The sequence below is a fragment of the Plodia interpunctella genome, chromosome 26 (genome assembly GCF_027563975.2).
Source record: "Plodia interpunctella isolate USDA-ARS_2022_Savannah chromosome 26, ilPloInte3.2, whole genome shotgun sequence".
NCBI lineage: Eukaryota > Metazoa > Arthropoda > Insecta > Lepidoptera > Pyralidae > Plodia > Plodia interpunctella.
Window position 1 is genome coordinate 641,020 of NC_071319.1, and position 23,498 is coordinate 664,517.

The window sequence follows — 23,498 nt, forward strand, 5'->3', positions numbered from 1 at the left end:
CGGCATTTCTTCTCAGCAGTGGTCGTTCCGAAATGCCAGTAGTTTGTAGCTTGTGAGAAATAACTATAAATTTAAAGATTGACGAGAAAAAGTGCCTGTGAAGGTCTAATTTCTGAATAAATGATTTGAATTTGAATTTGAATTTGAATCTATGTAATAGCCGAGCAACACGAGACAGTACCGTGGCGTTATGTAGCGGAATCGAACATAGAGTTAACGTTTTATAGAAACGACATTATGACTAATAAAATATTTTATTTATTTTTGTATTTATTACGTTTAGACAAAAGTCGTAGAACAAAAAATGTTAGTCTCTATGTACCTTATGCGCCTTTGGAAGGTTATGCGTTAAATACTAGTAACCCTGTATAGATACTTTTTATTACCGAATGATCCCGATTCCCGTATGATTTGGTCTAAAAGTCTGATAGTAAATGGCGCTTTATAAATTAGATGGCGCTACTGTGCATTTTTTAAATGGGTGGGTTAAAATCTTGTAAAACGGAAATGTAACACTGCATTAAAATGATTACTGTACTGTAGGTAATAATTTTAAACATAATCAATTTGCTGTTAACTAATGGAATGCCTTTTCAATTGTTTTTAAAACAATACAAATGGCTTTCGTGATAAAAGAAATAGACGAATATTCGACAAAAACTAAACAGAGACTAACTTACTCTGTTAGCATTTCACTTCTCACCATCGAATCGATTCGAAGTGAGACGCAGCGAACCAATCACATTGTGACGCAACGAAAAGCACACTGCAATATGCTAACCCGCACTTCGCCCACAGAGCGCGTAGTGCTCGTGCGGTGTGGTTGTCGTTGCGTCACAATGGCGCAATGTGATTGGTTCGCTGCGTCTCACTTGGAATCGACTCGATGGTGTGATGTAAATAGCAAAGTCCACAGTATTTACAACGTCCCCATCTAAGACAAAGAAAAATGAAGTGTAAAAATGTAAAACCCCTACGAAGTCGCCGGCATCCTCTCATCAGCTAGAACAGAGCTGACGGTATCCAAACGACTGAACGCACATTGTCCAAACAATGCTAAGAATAGAGTATTTTCAAATTATTTTATTCGATTAAATTGTCATTCAAATAAAAAAAAAAAACAGGTCAAAATCGGTCCAGCCGTTTTGGCTGCCACGAACAGACATACACAAAACACGTTATAACATATAACTCATTCTGTCAACATCAAGGAACTAATATGCTAACTGGAATGATTATACAAACAATAACAAATGTCAAAATAATGACATTGAAAACTAGACCTATTTGCATTGTTATAAAGATCACATTTACACAATGTCAAGTCTACAAATTTTAGACCCAAGTTTAAGGAACGGCTTAGCTTATTCGTAAACCTTCTAGTTTACTATTATAAATTCTTTGGTCCACATTCAGTCGAATCGCAGTGAGACGCAGCTAACCAATCACACTGCAATGTGATTGTCGTCGGGTCACAACGTCGGTCTGGATTCAGTGAAAAGTGAATAGCACCATGTCCACTTTATGAGTCACCGGTGCGTGGGCACACATTCTTAGCGGCGATTCATAGGCTTTTTGTATTTTTAGCATGTATTTGAGATGAAAACACTGATTTTAAATATATCCGTTCGAGTGCACACGCACTTAAAATTGTACAAAATTGATCAAAATTAACGTAAAGGTAACAAATACAAGGAAAGGTGTAATGTACTTCAAAATGGGAACACCGTTTTGTCCCGGAAAATTAACTATTACGCGGGCGAGGCCGCGGGCAAGAGATAGGCGGGCGACAGATAAAAAAGGGTTATGTATAAATCACGTTATGTATTGAATATTTAGACGAGTCTCCTCTCCTATCACGCATGTTCCCGCCGGAATATGATAAAAAGGTCGAAATGATAATAAAATTACATACAAAAATCCCAACAAAACATACGTTTTGTTGTTTTTTTTTTAATTTATTCATCACAATAACAATTTACACTTACACGGACAAATGGCAAACATTATATTTTATATGTTGACTTAAATATAAAAAAATAACCAGTAAACTATACTATAAATAGCCAAATAAAATTTTAAAAGAAATTTAAAAAAAATATATTTTTTCTCATATAGCAGTAATTCAATAAAATAGTATAAAAACGATATACTGGTAAAATTGTAACTAATCACTCCTGAAGGGTCAGTGAGATACATATCAAGTACTATTTAGCCAAATAAAATAGACATTTTTTTTTCTTCATAAAAAAAAAATATTAGAATGTATTTCCGAGATAAAATCGATGACTCAAGTTCTATTCGTAAATATAATTACATTGTATAATATCAAATTAATTTATATTTTAATGTTTTTTTTTAGCTAAATTATCAGAACATGTCATGATCAAATATCATCGTGAATTAGTATTTTTATTTGGCTATTTATAATACAAAATACAAGGAAACAAAAGTTGGACTGCTCAAACATATTTTTCATTTAATATTTAATCAAATGTTGAACATAATCCTAATGTGGTAAATTAATAAATGATTTTTAATGTTTGTTAACAATAATAAAGTATGAAATTAATTACTAGATCTTCGATCCTATTTCCGGATTATATTAATTTCAATTACACTAAAATCATTTAACACTTATATACAAAATTCATAATAAATTGAATGAAAATACCAATACATGAGTTTTGTTTGAAATAAGTAATTTTTTTTCGCCACATCCCAACAGTTCTTACCAATTAATTAATGTTCATTATAAAATATTTTTTGTTTTTTTTTTTTTTACATGATAACAAAATGAAATATGAAAAACATATATTTATTAACTGCAATATACACTTGAAAGCGTATTTTAAATTCACGATTTATCATATATCATAAACTTAAAAACTAAATATAGTAATTTGAATTAAGATAAAAATTCTTATGGTAGGTAATAAGGCTTTGTTCTAACAAAAAGCGTTTTACGTATTTAAAAAGAATCGCAAGTACACCCGTTTAACAATATACTTTTTAACATTTAAATCACAGATATTATACTAAATTTATATCTATAACGTAACAAATATACCTTCACGCTTATAAATATGTTTTTTTTAACTATCACAAGTTTTTTATAAGAACATTGTTATGTAGTGTTTAGGTTATGGGGAACTAACTGGGTCGTTAGATTAGAAGAATTTATTCGTATACTAGCTTTTGCCCGCGGCTTCGCCCGCGTGAATTTCTTAGCAAAATCTCAGTAATTTTTTATCGCGTATTTACCGGGATGAAATGTATCTAGTATTCCTACAGGACCCCCCTCATTTTCCGGGATGAAATGTCTGTAAGATGTTAACCCGGGATTCTGAGGCATTTTTGATTCATAATTAGTTTTTCAATTATCCTACGGGAACCTGACCATTTACCGGGATGAAATGTATCTAAGATGTTAACCCGGTATATAAGGTACCTACATACCAAATTTCAAGCAAATCGGTCCAGTAGATTTCGAGTGATGCGCGTTCAGACAGACAGACAGACAAAAATTTCCAAAACTATATTTTCGTCATCTATATCAGTAACTAAGTATATTCCATGAAGAATTAAAAAATATATATCCAATGTACAAATTTGGCCTTTCTTCAATTTTATTATATGTATTGATTTATTTGGCTGTTCCGTTTTTTACCAAATACCACCGCGGATCACTGGTAATCTTTCAACAATCACACAATAATATAAGTAAATAAAAATATTGATAAACTACTAGAAAAAAAAATATGTAAGAAACAATTTTGACGACCTCGGTGGCGCAGTGGTAAAGTTCTTGCCACTGAACCGAGAGGTCCCGGGTTCGATCCCCGGTCGGGTTATGATGGAAAACGATCTTTTTCTGATTGGCCCGGGTCTTGGATGTTTATCTATATATGTATTTGTTATAAAATATAGTACCGTTGAGTTAGCATCCCATAACACAAGTTTCGAACTTACTTTGGGGCTAGCTCAATCTGTGTGGTTTGTCTTAATATATTTATTTATTTATATTTATTTATTTAATGGTAAGCCGTTCTGGCATGAAAGCGACCGACACTTTATAAACGGGTCGTTCCAGAATGCCAGTAGTTTGTAGCTTTTTGAGAAATAAATGTATCATATACAATTTGACGTAAACAAATGCAGATTTTTTTTTAATAAATGCTTTCGACTTTAACATTGTAAATAACATGTTAAAAAAAATTTACGTTACAAAAATAACTAAAATGATTTCATTGTATATAGATTTATTTCTTATATATACAGGGTTACTGGTATCTAACGCATAACCTTCCAAAGGCGCGTAAGGTATATAGAGACTAACATCTTTTGTTCTACGACTTTTGTCTAAACGTAATAAATACAAAAATTTTCCTTTTTTTAGTTTTAATGCCGTTTCTATAAAACGTTAACTCTATATTCGAATTCTCTACATAACGCTACTGTACTGTCTCGAGACAGTAATTAATTTAATAATTTGCGATTCTATACATCTTAACTCTATGTTGTTACATAGAGTTAAGATGTGTAGAATCGCAAATTAGATTGTATTTTTTTATATGAAAAAAAATATCTATGAATCACGAAAAGTCGTAGAATAAAAGTTGCTTGTTTTGATGTACCCAAACAGTCTTTGGGAGGTTTTGCGTTTGATACCAGTAACCCTGTATATTGATTCCAGTGATGTATGCAAATTACAGTCATTTATAGTTTTGTTACATCGCTTTTCAAAATAGCATATTGTTTATTTTAGAAAATATATAGACAACATTTAAAGGGCACACCAGATCTGTAAAATCGTTGATAATTTTTGGAATATCACGCCATGATATTTATACATTTTTTTTATATAGTATTAGGACTGTTTTCATATTATTTTTTTTCTATGTATTACAAAGAGATTACGATTTTTTAAATACATAGTCACAAAAGGCATAAAAATAAAGGTAAAACTTTATCGAAAAAGCTATAATTTTTAATACATTCAACTAGATTTTTTTTATTTTTTTTTCTTGTTTAAATTTTTATTTACCTCATATATAGTCAAAGAAAAATATTATCCCTCAAATTAAACTATTTTAATTTATATACATTTTTTTTCCTGTTTTCGATTCGATTTCTGTTTTTCATTAAGAACAAAGAAAAATATAATTATCTAATTCTTAGCTCCAAGTATTTTATTTTAACTACCTATTAGTTCCGTAAATAACTTACTTACAAATACATACATACATTTCTTTCATAATAACTACCTCATTTAAATGTTCATTTTTTTATACTCATTCTTTGTCGCTATCTACTCATATATGTTCTTTGGTCTTTCCTCCCATTATAACATAATATTACCTACCCAAAAATCAGTCAAACAGCTAGCATTAATAAAATATCACTCACACCTTTAACATACATTCTATTGGCACATTGGTTAAGGTAATTTTTCATTATCATATATAAAAAAAAAAACTACTTCATCGTTAGGACTTGTCTATGATTTTCCTTAATCGGTTATTGTTGAAGATTTATTTACATTTTACAAAAATATATATATAAATAAACTAAATAATATAAATGCAGAAAATTAATTAATACTTGAAAAATACATGAATATTCAAAATTAATAAATAAGGCGTAATAAGCAAAAAAAATATAACATATTTAATTAATATAACCAGTAAACACATGTCACATAAGTATGTTATAGATAAAAAAGGTAATAAAATGTTTTTTTTTTATATATAATAAAAAAATATAGTTATTAATTTATTTCTGGAGTTACCTCATAAAAATAAAAAAGAACCACAGACAAAAAAATCGATGGAAAGAAAAAAATAATATAAAATAACTATAAAAAAGTCTATGAATAGAATAAAATAAAAAAAAAAAACCTTGTGAATACAATTACGGCATTATGCCAAGGCTGGTGTGACAGATGTCAAAAAAAAAGTTAAGGTTACCTTAACAATCGTTGTAAATTGAGTTGAATAGAATTAATTCACAAATGCAAAGTTCCTTTTAAACAATAAGTATTTCTATAAAAGAATGGGCGGGATTTTTACGTTTAAGTATTAACTACTATCGGAACTAACTACGATGTCAAGCAAATTTAGTAATAAATAATTTAACACAAGCGTCAATTTAGCTTGAAGCCCCGAAGTGCAACGTACATTTCATTTCAAATAGAAAAAAAGGTCAAAACATTTTAATGGTATTTAGCAAATATGGGCACAATGTATGCTATATTTTAAGTACATTTTCGCTTGCAATCGATGATAAATAAATTATTATTTCGACATCGGGTGAAAGTGTATATTAAATATTTGCAAATTTCCAAGAAAATATTGTTGTTGTGTTCAATCGTTGGGAACTAGATTTTGCCCGCGGTGTCGCCCGCGTTTGTTTCGTGAGTCCGCAATTCAAAATTGTCATTGTCATTATCTGGGTTTCTAAGCAACGTATCCACGTTAGATAATTCAATGTACAACTGTGAAAACTGCATCGAATTCAGTGTGACAAATAATCAAACCGACAAAAAAAAATCTAAAAAATCGATTAGTTATATTAAATACTAGCGACCCGCCCTGGCTTCGCTCGAGTAAAACCGTAATAAAAATGTAGCCTGTCACAGCTGAATGTCTCGTCTATCTCTGTGCCTTAGCAATGTTTATAAGAAGACAAATCATTAGAAACATCATATAAAAGTGATATGAATGACCTAAACACCATAAAATCATGAATTCTTGCTTCAATTTAAATCAAGCTTTAAGAACAAATTCAAATTCCATAAAATACGTCACGCGAACAGAAGAATAAAAGAATTAACTCTATGGTTATTAAGAAACAAAGGAATCTGAATGTTCGATAAGAGTTTATGGGCATTCGATTAAATCGAACCACTAGATAAGGTTTTAATTTTTTAATTCGCACTGGCCACTTCGCTTGGTTCGTGCAAAACTCAAGTTAATTTCGGTCATCGCCGTTGGAATTTGAGACTTATCCTCTTTCCAGGAGGAGTTATTTTCTTTGTTTTACAAATATTATTTATACTATTAATTTTAGTGATTTTTGTATAGAAACTCTGATTCGACTTTAGAAATTTGAATTTTGAACCTTATTCTAAACATTTACCAGGACAATAAAAGGCAACAATTACAAATTCGATTTTTGTAAAATTCTCCGTCATTATTACAATCTTCGCAATTAAAAAGGGTCACACTTTATTAAAAAATCAATCCCCTAAGTTCACGAGGGGTCGAAAATTTGTATGAAAATCACACAAGATTATTATTGCTGTTTGTAGTAAAGGTAATTAAAGATTTGTTTTTTATTAATAATTTGAGTGCGTGTGACCTCAATCCAGCGTGTTAGGAAGCAAAGATAAGATCTAAGTTGTTACATGCAAGCTAAAAAAATGCCTATTCCCTGAATCCCTAATGATGAAAATCCCTAAATTATGTATAGGATTATATAGGTACAAAAAATTAAAAAAAGAAATATGAAATATAATTTTATTTTGATGATATATTCGAAGGCCCTTATATTAATAGAATCACCAGTGAAAAATACTGTGATAATGACAATACTCTCTATGATATGACAAAAATAAAATCACACATTTTTGCACTCGTCCAAACGCTCCATACTAAGTGACATGAAGGAGTGACGTCACAACGTGCTAAAATGTTCACAAAGAAAGCTATGTTTGTTCGGCAGCTATATTAAATACTAGCTTTTGCCCGCGGCTTCGCCCGCGTGAATTTCATAGCAAAATCTCAGTAATTTTTTTATCGCGTACTCTGCAAGACTGGTAAACATATATGATTCAAATTCGCATTTTTCTCATCTTTAGTTCAATTTCCTGTTTCCCGCTGCGTGTCTCGTCCCGCAAACTTGTCCAATCCCGATTCCTGCTATGTAATGTAGATATCCCGTACCGTTTCCTACATATTGTATAGCCTTCGATAGATTTCCATGGACAGAGCCCCTCTTACTAATAAGAGGTACTTTAAAAGATAAATTACCGTGCCATTATCGTGTTGTACAAACATTCTAGTTATAGTTGAGAGCGTTTGTTTAAAATGTTCATAATGGCTGAATGGTGTGTATGCAACTACTGAACTGAGCTGAGTAGTAAAAGCAATGTCCGATACTTGATAGATAGGGATAGTTAAGAGTTAGATTTTGCCCCAAGACGCCGTCGTCTTGGGGCAAAATGTCCTTTTCTCACAATGTCCTTTTAATATAAAATCTGATGACATGAGACATCGCGAGAGAAGGACACTTTGAGAAAGGACATTTTGAGAAAAGGACATTTTGAGAAACGGACATTTTGAGAAACGGACATTTTGAGAAAAGTACATTTTGAGAAACGGACATTTTGAGAAAAGGACATTTTGAAAAACGGACATTTTGAGAAAAGGACATTTTAAGAATTTTCACAAAATGTCCTTTTAATATAAAAACTGTTCTACTAAGTCAGTCGCTTATCTAAATCTATCTACTATTATTATAAAGAGGTACAAGGGTTTGCGAGTTTGTATGTTTGAGGCGAGTAATCTCCGAAACTACCGAACAGATTTCAAAAATTCTTACACCATTAGAAAGGTACATTATCCAAGATTGCTATAAGCTATATTTTAACTCAAAACTCCCACGGGAGCGAAGCCCCGGGCAACATCTAGTAGGACATTTTGAGAAAAGGACATTATGAGAAAGGGACATTTTGAGAAAAGGACCTACTTAAAACCCGAGACCAAAACTATACATGTTTTAGCGAAAACATCTAAAATTATTTAAAAAGCTGCTGAACTAAAAAAAAAATATTTTTTTAAAAGGCAACACTACAGTACTTTTTTTAAAACATGGCAGCTGACCTCACGTTGGATTTCGTTGGGGATTTATCACTAGACTAAAATACGATACGCTTGCACGAACGAAGGCTACGAATTATTTTTAGAATTCAGGAAAGCCACAACAGCACACTACACTGAATACTAATCGTGTTGGAACGAAATCGTATTCGATTTAGGCAAGTCATGTATTTAACCGAATGATTGTTTGGTATAATAATGTCTTGACAGGTTAGTTAACGGGTAAAAAATTATAAATGAATTTATTGATCAATTTTATTTGTTTTATACTTTTATAAATGTTTCCTCCTTTTTTTTTAAAGAATAAAAAAAAGGGGTATACGCCTCATACGCGGGCCGAAGCCAAGCGTAAGAGGGAAAAGTTTTATATGCTGAAGGTAGATGTGAGGGTGGACGAAGTTAGGAATTTACGTGTGATTCGGCATGTGTTTAGTATTACCGCCTTCTGGATCAAGGAGAGTGTATAATCTGGTATGTCTAAGGTGTTCAAGCTGTGTTTCAATGATGTAGGTATGATGCCAGTTGAAGACAATACTGTAGGTATAATGTGAACAGTTTGGGCTTTCCGCTGGGTTTTGATTTCGATTGCTAGGTCGTGATATTTACTAAAATTTTCAGAGATAGTTGTCTGTAGATTATGTGTATTAAGTACTGCAATGTCTATGAGGTAAACGTTTTTATGAATCTTATCGTGCACAGTAACGTCGGGTCTATTGAAGTGAATAGTTTTGTCAGTTATGATAGTCCTATCATAATAAATTTTAATGTCTGTTTTCTAATACTACAGTGGGGGTATATTTATAGTATGGGATCATATTTGGTGTGAATATTATTTTGTATTTTTTTAGTTCTCATTAAAGTCCTAGATAGAGTGTGCAATTAGAAATATGTTTACATTCGATAGCACGCTTAATAAAATGATATACTCGTTGTTTCGATAATATATTACGGAAGCTGTGTGTGTTTGTTGCTTAAGTAGTGGGACATAACTATTAATTTATTATATATAGAATATAATATAATTGAAACGTTTTTTGACTCCAATTATTGTGGCGTCACTTGTGCTTACTGTCATACAAGCCGTGTAATAATATTTTATTTTAATTTTTTTTCAAAAAATATATTTTTTTTTGTTTTTGACACACGGAATGTTTACGATTTGACTTGACAACTATTTGTAATAAAATAAATGCATATGTAACTGTAAAAGAACGAACTACGGTAAATCCTTAGATATTCCGGTAAAACCTAAGATTTACCAACTCTTAATGGTAAAAGTCCGAACAATTTTGCGATTCTAACTTTTACCACCATTCACTTGGTAAATCATAAGATTTACATCAAAGGCACGGTAAATGTTGAGAAATGATAATTTTACTTTTGTTATTTTTTATTATTTAAGAAGTATTCAAAGGTAAGGCACAACTTTGCCTTTAAAATATAAAAACATTCATAAATAACAATACTTACCAAATGAAAATGGAGGTAAGGATTTGACTAATTACTTAATTAATAACTCTCATAATTATAATACCTACATAAAAATATGTAAGGGTTTGACTGAAAAATTAATGATTAATAAGAATTACACTTTGTTTTATTCCCAAAACCAACATTCACCAGCGGTCAGTAGCAAAACCTAGCATATACTAAATTCAAATGGCAAAAGCCCGAAAATATCGTCAATTATTTATAAATCCTTACATTTACCAACCCATGCCGGTGAATCCAAAGATTTTCTTAAAAAACCTAAGATTTACCTGTATACGGACTTTTACAGTAACATATATAAGAAACTAATTATTTCTAAAATTACAATCATGACAGAATTATCCATACGATTTTAGATATTCTTATAACTATGTATATGCTTGAAGAAACGACTGAATAAAAGTTTATGAAGTATCACAGTTGATTTATTGGAATTACGAAAATGACCCAGGTATTATTACAATAATAAGGATAACCTTATGATAAGGATACCAGGTATAAACCTGAATATGAGAAGAATAAAATATGAGATGTTTGTAATAATAATAAATTCCACGCAGACGAAGGAGCGGTTTTTAAACATAGACAGAAAATGTTAAACAATAATTAAATTGTTTATTAAATATTTCTAAGTCTAGATATCTAAATATACCCTTTTTTATTGGTCTGAGAATATACCCAAGATAAAAAAAAAATATAAAAATAAGTAACATCTTTGTTTTTAAATTATTATTATTTGAAAAGAGGGCGCTACTTAAACTGAATTTGCAATGTATTTAAGTAAATAAATAAATATATTAGGACAAATCACACAGATTGAGCTAGCCCCAAAGTAAGTTCGAGACTTGTGTTATGGGATACCAACTCAACGATACTATATTTTATAACAAATACATATATCATAGATAAACATCCAAGACCCGGGCACGTCAGCAAAAGATCATTTTCCATCATGATCCGACCGGGGATCGAACCCGGGACCTCTCGATTCAGTGGCAAGCACTTTACTACTGCGCCACAGATGTCAAGTAGATTAAGAATTTTTAATAAATTTCCCATCACAATCACTACTTAGTATAAAACAAAGTCGCTTCCCGCTGTCTGTTCCTATGTATGCTTAGATCTTTCAAATTATGCAATGGATTTTGATGCGGATTTTTCAAATAAATAGTGTGATTTCTGAGGAAAGTTTTGGTTTATAACTTACTATAGATTTATCAATTCATTATAAAGAGAAATTCAGTTTTTGTTAAAGCACGAATTTTGTATAATCCTTTTGTTGGTTTAATAATTAGTCCCCGTCCTTACGCCATTACTGTTGCATGAGGTCACAAGGTTAATGGTCGCTTTCTGCGGAAATAGTTAACAAAAGAGTTTGTAATTAATAAAATCCTCAAAAATATACGTTTTGATTCTGTTCCACTTTAACAGCCAAGCTACTGGACTAGATTTTAATGTAACTTAGTATACTTATAGTTAAAGAACCCGATTCAAACATATGCTAAGTTTTTAAAAACATCGACCTCCAAATAATAAAAGGGTGTGAAAGTTTGTATGAAAAATCATGTCTGAACCGCTTTCGCAGAGATATCACGTGGGCGAAGGCGCGGGCAAAACCTAGTAATAAATATAATCAAAATTGAACTACAGACGGGAGACGACACCGATTTAAATCAAATAATTTTTACCAGTCCGCCAGAACACGCGGTAAAGATTTAGATTCTTTTGTTGCAAGGGATATTCACGCGGGCGAAGCCGTGGGCAAAACTTAGTAATAAATATACAATATGGACAAACCATACAGATTGAGTTAGTCCCAAAGTAAGTTCGAGACTTATGGGATACTAATTCAACGATACTATATTTTGTATAGAAAAGCATACAACACTGTAATCAATCTGAAAAATATTATTTCCCATTTCGACCTTAGAGAATAATCTATCCACCATTATTACAAAAGTCCGTTTGTATGTCCTTATTTCACGTCAAAACAGCAAGAAATTTGTGTTCTATTTGTTTGGAGTTATGGAAACGTGTAGAGTTATACCGGCATGTTTTTATTTTGCGAGCGGAGCCGCAGCTAAGACCTATTTTTTGAACCTATTCCATTCCACTGCTGGGCAAAGGTAACTCTTTACTAACCATTACTTACCAGAAGAATGACTAATACAAACTAATATTAAAATAGAAAAGATTTGTACTTTTGTTTGTAATGAATAAACTCGAAAAACTACTGGGCCGATTTCGATGAAATTTGACACAGAGGTTTGAGACGAAACCTTTCGGAGTGACGTGGGCTACATTTTTTTATTATGATTTTACCCGAGCGAAGCCGGGGCGGAACTCTAGTTATAATATATTTTTTGTTTATATTGAAATACGTTGGGTTATTATTTTTGTTCGATTTAAAAACTATTAAAATTTAATACATATGCTAAAGCTAGACACATTCCCAGCTAATTAGCCAATTAATTTTGTCTGCGCGAATGATGTCACCGGCACAGTACTTTTAATTAATTGCGAGTAATAATTAAAAAAGTTCGAAAAGTTTATGTTCTCTAAAAATATAAATAAAAATATACATACAGTTTGGTTATGAAATATGTTTGTCTAAAAGGTTATCAAATGTTTGCAAATAATCATTGCTTGCTTTTTAAAATTAATTTACATAATTCATTTTTATTAAACAAATATTAATAGGATAACTAAGATTATTGGATTAACATTAGGATAAAATATAGATATATTAAATATAAATATATTAGGACGAATCACACAGATTGAGCTAGCCCCAAAGTAAGTTCGAGACTTGTGTTATGGGATACTAACTCAACGATACTATATTTTATAACATATACATATATAGATAAACATCCAAGACCCGAGCCAATCAGAAAAAGATCATTTTCCATCATGACCCGACCGGGGATCGAACCCGGGACCTCTCGGTTCAGTGGCAAGAACTTTGCCACTGCGCCACCGAGGTCGTCATAAAAAAAGACGCATAATTTCAACAATTTCCGTTTAAATTCTTTTTTTTTTTATATTGAATGTCATCGTTAAAGACAAATTTTCTGAATGAAGTATTCCGGGCGACCGATATTTTGTGAAATATGGAAAAAGAAACGAATTTTCCTAGACATGGGATCCGCTAGATCGACCTTTTTGACCCTGTAAGCTCACATTTCAACGAAATCTTCAGTCGATTTCGAAAACAAATATATATGTGTATACATCACAAATAATATCCATAGTAATATTAGAAATGTGAAAGCGTGTTTGTTTGTCCGTCTACACGTCGAATCGGAGCTGGTGGTTTTTAATATATGTATAAGACCTATATTTGTTAATTGACGACCTTGGAGAAAAGGCTGCGGTGAAGTTTGTTGCGCAGCTTCTTCTTCACCTGCGCTTTGGAAGCCGGCAGTAGACTTAGTTTAAGTAATTTTTTGACGTCAATAAGTGATGTATATCATCCTAAATTGAATAAAGAATTTTTAATTTTGAATTTTGGTGATTGGTGTGGATTTAGACGGAGAGCTGAAGAGGGATATAGGTTAGTTTTTTCCGCAGGCGGAGCCTGGAGCTGACAACACAACTAGTAAGATACCAATGACTAATATAAGGTATATTAGTCAAGCTCGATAGCTTAACTATAAGTGTCAATTAAATAAATCAGTGAAGTGAAGGAAGGTGAAATGAAAGAGAGCCGTTGATAGATTGTGTTTTAACACCCGACGCAAAAAGAGGGGTGCTACGTGTGTCTGTCTGACTGTGTACGTGGCACCGTAGCTCATCAACCGGTGAACCGATTTGGATGCGATTTTATTTGATAGCTAACTTTTATGCGGTGGTTCTTATGTTTGATTGATCAAATTTGGTTCAGCCGTTCAAAAGTTGCAGCGGAATAAAGTCATAAAAAAAACAAACTTGTCACATATTGTCGACCTCGGTGGCGCAGTGGTAAGGTTCTTGCCAGTGAACCGAGAGGTCCCGGGTCCGATCCCCGATCGGGTCATGATGGAAAATGATCTTTTTCTGATTGGCCCGGGTCTTGGATGTTTATCTATATATGTATTTGTTATAAAATATAGTATCGTTGAGTTAGTATCCCATAACACAAGTCTCGAATTTACTTTGGGGCTAGCTCAATCTGTGTGATTTGTCCTGATACTTATATAATTATATATATATATATATATATATATATATATATATATATATATATATATATATATATATATATATATATATATATATATATATATATATATATTTATATATTGTTTTGTAAATATATTATTGTTTTATATGATTATTAAATTTCCTTTAATGTTTTTTGCTTGTTGAAAGTAACATTTACTATTAATATTTACTTATAAATGCGAAAGTCTGTCAAATTATATATTACCTGCTAGTAGTTTGTAGCTTTGGTAAACATCATTTAATTTAGAATATGACGTGAAAATGTGCCTGTGAAGGCCTAATTTCTAAATAAATGATTTGATTTTTGATTACCACGGGCGGAGCGGAGCTGCGAACAAAGATTGTCATTAATAATTGTAACCATTCCTGACAACCATTTCGAAAATGTTTAACAAGATTATAAAACGATTTGTTTATTAATTAATATAAGTAAACTTTTGAAATACGTTTGTATTTATGCTTCTTTAGTTATGTAATAGTTTTTAACATCCGTAAAATATTGTGCGCGTTGACACAATATTTTTGCCAACGAAAACTAACGAAAAACTTTATTTCACAGATACACCTATATGTTTCTTTAATAAACATGATAAACGTATAAACATTTTTAAAAGAGAGTTAAAGAAAATTTTGCTTGGAACCGTGACTGAATAGATAGATATAATAATAAGTGACTCGTGAAATAGAAAAATCTTAGATTATTATAATATTAGGTTATGTCAAAAGTGCCATGAATTTATTTTTCGCCGACAAACTGGTTTACAATTTGGCGATTTTTTGTTTAGTGATAACCTAATGATGTATATGTATAAGATCTATATTTGTTAATTGACGTCCTTGGAGAAAAGGCTGCGGTGAAGTTTGTTGCGCCGCTTCTTCTTCGCCTGCGCTTTGGAAGCCGGCAGTAGACTGAGTTTAAGTAATTTATTGACGTCAATAAGTGATGTCCATCATCCTAAATTGAACAAAGAATTTTGAATTTGAATCTGTATCTGTTTTTCCGGATTAATAAATAATAAAAAAGATACAAATGTCACATACATTGTACCGAAGCGATTCACACATTCTCAACCAGCACCATTCACCACAAACGACCTTATATTCTCAACCAGATACTCCGAACTACCAACAGCTATGACCAAACACAAGTATCCACTATAATGGACAATTTTCAAAAAGACCCACGTCTTATCACAAAAAACAGCCATGGATAACAAATGTAAATAGCTGTGAGGATTCACCACCCTCCAAAGGCCCGTGGCCGTGAAGAATATACCAGATCGAAACGCAGTTTCGCGTCTCATTATGTCATATTCAGTTGAATTCTCAAGTAGTTCCTGATATATGTCTATATATCTATTCCATGCTAGCGAGGAAAGCACCATCTGACCAGAAAACAGTCCTAGAACTTGAATTATCCTATGAAACGTGACTTTCGTTTTATAACTTATCCCTATTTCGGTAGTGTGATCTTTCTCTATATCCTCGGAAGAATTTATCTCTTTCAACTGATGATACGGCAATGTGTTAACTGATGTGCCCTTATATCCTCGTCTTGGGGGATTATTTTTCAAATATAAAAGTATACCTACAATCATAGCGATTACACCGAGCATATCACACAGCCCATCCACCCAATACCCCAAAGTCCCTACCTCAGATCTCTCCCCTTTTATGTGCTTTCGTTCCCTAGCTACGTGTCCATCTAGATCATCTAAAAACATTCTAATCTGGAACAGCACTATCGCTAATCTTCTAGCAGCTAAGTTTTGACAAGTCAACAATTTAGCACCAATACACGCGATGATCACATGCGAAAACGATATCATATTCGGTGTCAAAAACAACAGCTTTTCCGAAATCTTCAGTCCGATGTCAAGCATCGAACACAACGGCGCGTATATGTAATGGTTTATGTGATCAACCATCAAGCCTTTGACAGTCGGGTGGCATATAGGGTTAATACTGCAAGGAACCCAAATCACATCTTCGTAATTTCTCACGGCTGATCTCGTCGAGGACTCTGTCCAGTTTTCGGGCACATCGAAAAGGTCTATTTTGTAATTCTGTATCCGCAAAAACAGGAACGTGTCCATACAAATGCAGTATACGAGCACTAAGAATAACAGTGCGGAGAGAATCTTGCTCGCTTGTGATGACGGCCACATCATTTTGTATCCGGTTTAGTTCGCATTTCACTGTCACAACGTATGTATAGGAAACACTATATTAAACAATGGTACGTTTTGTCAACACTTCACTTGCGATCGAATTTGCACCGTTATTTTGGAGCGGACGAGTTGAGACGTGCGCATCGTACGAGCGCTCGGCGCGGAGTGACGCGAACAGGGGGCGAGACGGGGATGCCAGTGTCGGATCACTGCCACCCGATAGGCCATAACCAGCATTGAAATTTTTAAAACGAACGCTGGCTCATTAATTAATTTTGGGTTTGTACTGCCATTGATTGCTAGTTAACTGGCAAATTTGTAAAATACAATCAATTATGTTCCTACCTATTTTACAAAGGTGTTTGTTTATTTATATAAATATTTCTGGCATTTCAGAATCCAGAAAATACTACGCGAGTTACGCTCACAATTTTTTTCATTATCAAATATAGTTTATTATATACTATTGTTTATCTATACTATTATTATAAAGAGGTAAGCGTTTGAGTTTGAATGTTTGAGGCGGGTAATCTCCGAAACTACCGAACCGATTTCAAAAATTATTTCACCATTATAAAGGTGTCCATTATCCAAGATTCCTATAGGCTATAATCTTATCTCAAAATTCCTAAGGGAGCGAAGCCCCGGGCAACATCTAGTAATACAGAAAATTAATTTCTTGGAACATAATTTAAATTATTGTCATGTTAGCCATTGTGAAAGTATTAGAAATATTTTTGCATATGTCTAAAATTAATATTCTTTTCGGCTATAGACGCGATCCACTGCTGAGCAAGGCAGTATGTGAATTAAAAAAAAAAATAGAGTGACGTTGAATAGATCCCTTCTAGGGCTACCTCCTGGACTATTATGAAACACAACGAAGTATATTACAAGATCATTATAATTATGAATTGCTTGTATTAATTAATAAGAATATAAGTATGTAATAAATTTACCAGTATCCTGCTCGCATCCGCCATATAATTGAATGATATATGAGGCATTTAATAATTTAGGTTATGATTACTTTAGCATTGATTTGCTGTGAAATATTAATTAAACGAAAATAAATAACACAATTTTAAATTATAAATAAATAATTAATATTCGTTAATATTAGTGAATATCGTTTATTGCCAAAACAGAAAACACCACAACACAAAACAGACAAAAAAAAGACAAAACATACACAGAACAAAAAGAGTAAAATAATACCATTATATTTAAACCAATATTCATAATCAGTTTTTTTAATCTGTTACCACAAATAAAGCAAGGTAAGGGTTGAACGAAGAAGAGATTTCTGAATCTATTTTTTTTTTATATAGGTATATATCATCATTGTAATAAAGTATTTGTATGAAATAAATTAATTGATCAATTTTAAATAGGTTGTCGCAATAAAGGCGGTTAAAAGTATTATATTTTTTAAATTATCAACTTTACAAGTGAATAAATAAATAAAATGTTCATCTTCTTCAATCTTGCGTGTGACAAATGACATATATATATATAATAAAATAAAAAATATCCATCATTATTTTTTAATTCATTTTAAGCAATAGAATTAAGAAATTCCCCAAATAACGGCAAATTTTTCGCCACTGGCAACATCGACAAGGTCTCCTTTTTACCTCGGCCGACCGGTTACACCCACACGGTGCATTCAAAAGCCCACTTTAAGGCTCTACAATTAGCGGCCATTATCGCTTATTTGATAATAAAAATAATATTTAAACATGGGTGTCTGGCAGTGTGGGCTAATTCGATACAGATCACCAGTATTTTTTTTAAATTGGGTTCAAGGGTAACACAATGCAGCCTGTAATAGTATATTCTGTTAGACAAATTGAATTAAATTATGAGCTCGATATAGTTACATAATGGTGTATGCAAGTCGATTATAGGTCGATCACAGAAATAAAAATAAGTTAAACAGAAATGCTTTTATACTACATCTGCTCGGTAAGAATCATATATTCCTTATTTAATTAGATGTCAAAGTATGTAATTGAGCTCGAACCAAAAACCGAGAGGAAAATCCACTATTCCCGTGTGATTAATATAAATTACAATCCGGCGTAAATGTGAATCTCGCTGGATACAAACGTATTTTAAGACAGGTCCAAACATAATTCGGTCGTGTTACATCTAAATTTAATTACAGCGATTAATATTCCTTTTTCAAAAGAAGTATTTACAATGCAAACTGGCAGAAAACTCTATTCTATTTTTAAAAGTAAGAAATAATGTTAATAGGTATGAATATTTGATGGGCGATATTGGAATTAAACATTAGAAATATATATGATGTTGTGTTCAGAAATCGAGACGTTTATTTTAGAAAACCAAAAAGCAACTTCGTTGCCTGGTGGTGACGTGTGACGAGTGGCTTGTATTTGTCTGGTGCTATCGTGTTAGTTTCGGTTTAAATTGAATTCGTATTCGTTTAGTCTACTTCCTATTGTCTTCATAATATTAGCAATGTTATTTTATTTTAAATGTGTTAAGTGTACCGTCTCCGATATGCGTGAAACCCCGTGTACCCTCTGGTGGTATCTGAAAACCAGTGCCCTGCTCTCTTTGTCGAGCAAAATATGCACTGAGATACACGCTTTTATATCGCCGCGGCACATGATTGTATAGTTATGTAATATATAATGTTTCTTGTGTATTTGTCCTTTATTTTAATGGTTCACTGTATCATAAATGTATATTGTGTGTCCTCGATATAAATAAACAGTTTATCTATCTATCTATCAAAATCATTGGGATAATTATACACTATGTTTACACCCTTCTAAAACGGCATCACTCAGTAAAAGTATTATATGTATGGCACCTAAAATTTATAACAAAATTCCACAACAAATTAAAGAACAGAATTTAAATTTATTTCAAAAGCACCTCAGGTCGTTGCTGATTGATAAATGTTATTATAATTTGAATGATTTTTTTTAATGAGACACAGATAAAAATTTTATTAATTTAGTTACTTTTATTTATTCGATTTTGTATTGTGTGATGATAGCATGCTCTGCATTTAAATCTGCATACCCGTGGACGGTGAAACATGTAGGATTAAGTTTTCTTTTAACACCACATTGTAAAAAATCTAAACTCATGTTTTTGCAAATAAATAATCTTTGTCTTTGAAATAAATAAATATATTGGGACAAATCACACAGATTGAGCTAGACCCAAAGTAAGTTCGAGACTTGTGTTATGGGTCACTGAGGTCGTAAAAAATTGTTTTTTTTTTTTTAAATAGACTAATAGAACTTTCAATGTGCCTGATATATACCCGTGAGCTGCAGTATCTGCCTGGATATTATTCAATAAATAAATTAAACATCTCACCTGAGGAACTTGAGTAGACTTCCCGCAGCCAGTCTCACCAATCAACACCAAAGTTTGATAATTCTCCAATAAATACAATATATGATTCCTGTACTGAAACACCGGTAACTTCTGGCGTTGAACCTCCAACGGAAGGTGGTGGTAGCGGTTATATACAAATGTTGTTTTTGAATCGTTATCCGTTATCAATGCTGATTCTAGCGATGGATTTGTGAGTACTTCTATGGTTCCATCACTATTTCTTGAAGGATAGAGTGACTCATCACCTGTTAAAATATTGACATAGGTATTATCTCCACCAAGCGGTGGTGGTGTGACGATTATGACGCCCTAGTGTGAATCAAGAGGTCCTAGTAGGATACGAACCTTTCCTAGTTCGAATTGTTCACTGATCTGTCTCGTGTATAGTTATTGTCCACTACTTGCTTCTGGTGAAGGAAAATGTTGTGAGGAAACCTGCACACTCTAACTCATATGTGAAATGGAGAAGGCAATCGGAAACCGGCAAAATGTTCAGATCTTTTTCTTAGGATTTCCAAAGGATTAAAAAATTCTAGTAAAAAGAAAAGAAGTCTTTTGTGGAAGTTTAGATCAAAGCCTACTCTTAATAATAAATTAAATTACAAAAGATACACGAAACAGTTTAAAAAAATTATTAAATTGACAAAATTAAGTCAAAATAATTATAAAATAATGACGTCTGAGAACAAATCAAAAGCCACATGGCACATTATAAATCAAGCTAGACTGAACATACCAAAAGAAACAATAAGTCGAATTAAAGTTGATGATCACTATATAACAAATCCGGAGGAAATAGCTAATTAATAATTATTTCATTGACAAAATCAAACCAGAAAAAAGAAGTCGAGCAAATACCGTGTCTGCGATTACCCATAGACAACATTCAATGTTTATGGCGCCATGCTCACCAGAGGAAGTTTATGAAATTATAAAAGAACTTAAAAATACGGATAGTGTTGGGTATGATGGTGTTTCAACCAAAATACTCAAAGCTGTAAATGAACATATATGTCATCATGTTAGTCACTTAATAAACCTTAGTATAGAAGCTGGTGTTTTCACTCAAGACTTAAAAACTACCATAATTAAACCTTTATTTTAAAAAATTAACAAAGAACTAATGCAATATTATCGACCTATAGCTTTAAATTCTATATTTTCAAAGGTTTATGAAAAACATTTTTCTAACCAATTAAACATCTATTTTGAAGATAAAAAAAAATTGTGTAATGAACAAAAGGGGTTTCGTCGTAATAAAAATATAAATATGGCCATCTATGATTTTTTGAAAATTGTATTAACTGAAGTTAACATCAGAAAACCCATATGCTCTATATTTTGTGATATGACACAAGCTTTTGACTATGTTCAACATGACATACTACTAGAAGAAGCGTACGGAATTAGGGGTAATGTGTTACATTTAATAATTATATTTATCTAATTGTAAACAGTTAACAGAAATTTCAAAATTCAATCCTAAAACAAAATCGGAACAACATTACTTATCAACTCAACGTTCTGTAATATATGGTGTTCCACAAGGTAGTGTGCTTGGGCCCCTTCTTTTCATAATCTATATTAACGATCTTCCAAACACTACCAAACATAATATGACTTTGATTGCAGACGATAGCACAGTAACAATAAAATGTAATGATGTAAATCATTTTCAATTAGATATTAATGCAACTTTAACATCCATAATTGAATGGCTTGATAGAAATAACTTAAAGATAAATCTTGACAAAACCAATATAATGCATTTTAGTCAAAGACCGCTTGATTCGGAAAATTATAAAATACAATATCAAGGCCATGTGTTGAAAGAAGTTGACTCAACAAAATTTCTAGGGCTAACTATAGATTCTAAATTAAACTGGAAACCCCATATAGATTGTCTTAGTAAAAGACTTAGTAGTTCGGCGTTTGTACTATTTAAACTCTCAAATGAATTAAACATAAAAGCGCTTCTTACGGCTTATCATGGTTTAGTGGAATCAATACTTAGATATGGAATAATTTTTTGGGGCAATTCGACGATATAGCTTTTAAAATGCAAAAACGCTGTATTCGCACAATATTTAGACTCCAAAGCACTGATAGTTGTCAGCCGTTTTTTAAAGAACACAAAATTCTTACACTTCTGTCACTTTACATACTTGAGGTAGCAACATTTGTGAAAACCAATGCTCATTTATTCCCTCGTCTAGCTGATGTTGTATTGAGGAATCATCGAGATATTTATCGATTATGAATGCACCCATAAAAAACTGCTTTACTCGGTAATAGCATAGTATGTATGGCACCGAAAATTTACAACAAAATTCCAAATCAATATAAAAGCTTAAATTTAAATCTATTTAAAAAGCACCTCAAGTCTTTATTAACTGATAAATGTTATTATACTTTAAATGATTTCTTTAATGATAGACTTGGATAGAATTTAGTGCTAGTATACATTATAATTATTTTTTTGTTTTGGATTTGTAGTGGATAGCATGCTCCTCTTTATTTATTTATATTTGCATACCTATATTCGGTAAAACGTGTAGGTCTAATTCATTTTGACATCAATTTGTATATTTGTACTCGTGTTTTTGGCAAATAAATGTTTTCTTTCTTTGCGAGTTGATTGAATCCGACAAAGAGAACAACTCAATATGATAGACAGTCTCATTGTCACAGCCAAACCTTCAAAATTTATATATTTATTTTGAAATGGGACTTCGGGGTGTCACAGCTACGAATGTAATGTGAGCATGAGATATCTAAGCAGCATTTATAAGATCAATCGTAATAACTCCAATTTATGTTTTTGTACTTCAAGGTTTAATTTGTAGGTTAGAATCTTGTTTACATAGAAATAGTACAGAATCGCCAAAACCTCTTAAATTGCATAAATTTCCATGAAATATCGAATTTTACATTTTACGCAGTGAAAGAATACTGAAAAAATTAGTAAAAACGGAGTAAAATGTTATTACAAATGTTAAGTTCAGTGCTTACCAGGTTTTATAAACTTAGGTCTTGCTCCATGCATTTTGTAGTAATTATTCACAATATCATATATTAAATTTAATAACACGTTTTATTTAGATGTAATAAAGTAAGTTTATATCGTCCTTAGTCAATTAATTACTATCAGTTGTTTTGTTTACCTTTTCACTTTTTTTTACTATTGTGATTTATGTCAACGTCAAACGTCGTGTAGCATTTATATTTTTTTACGTAAACGACGCAAAGATCATTATTGCCAAAGTATGTAGTAATAAAAAAGCTAGGAAAATATATTTTTTATTTGCAACTTGTTAGATGCTAAAATAGTAATCGATCAACACTAGATATCTATGTAAAATCA

At 31.9% G+C, this 23,498-nt stretch overlaps 2 protein-coding genes across 4 annotated transcripts in view; both read right to left on the reverse strand.

The window, feature by feature from the left end:
- The window catches only part of LOC128681020 (uncharacterized protein), a 46,810-nt gene extending 23,481 nt beyond the window's left edge, over positions 1-23,329 (reverse strand). For 2 of the 3 annotated variants that reach the window (XM_053764528.2, XM_053764527.2), the window contains exons 1-2: positions 23,147-23,329; positions 20,114-20,379 (exon numbers count right to left, since the gene is read on the reverse strand). In XM_053764528.2, the coding sequence (XP_053620503.1) occupies positions 20,114-20,379; positions 23,147-23,180 (300 nt within the window). In that variant the 5' untranslated portion in view covers positions 23,181-23,329. The remainder of the gene's footprint in view (positions 1-20,113; positions 20,380-23,146) is intronic. The other variant, XM_053764529.2, reaches the window with a different exon arrangement.
- Positions 14,709-16,946, reverse strand: Cpes (Ceramide phosphoethanolamine synthase). Its single transcript, XM_064436824.1, has one exon. The coding sequence runs from the start codon at positions 16,748-16,750 to the stop codon at positions 15,647-15,649; it is 1,104 nt and encodes a 367-aa protein (XP_064292894.1). The 5' UTR covers positions 16,751-16,946; the 3' UTR covers positions 14,709-15,646.
- Positions 23,330-23,498: the final 169 nt, after the last annotated feature.

What these genes read in the sequence shown, in the direction of transcription:
- Cpes (XM_064436824.1), bottom strand. Translation starts at nt 16,750, where the DNA reads ATGATGTGGCCGTCATCACAAGCGAGCAAGATTCTCTCCGCACTGTTA.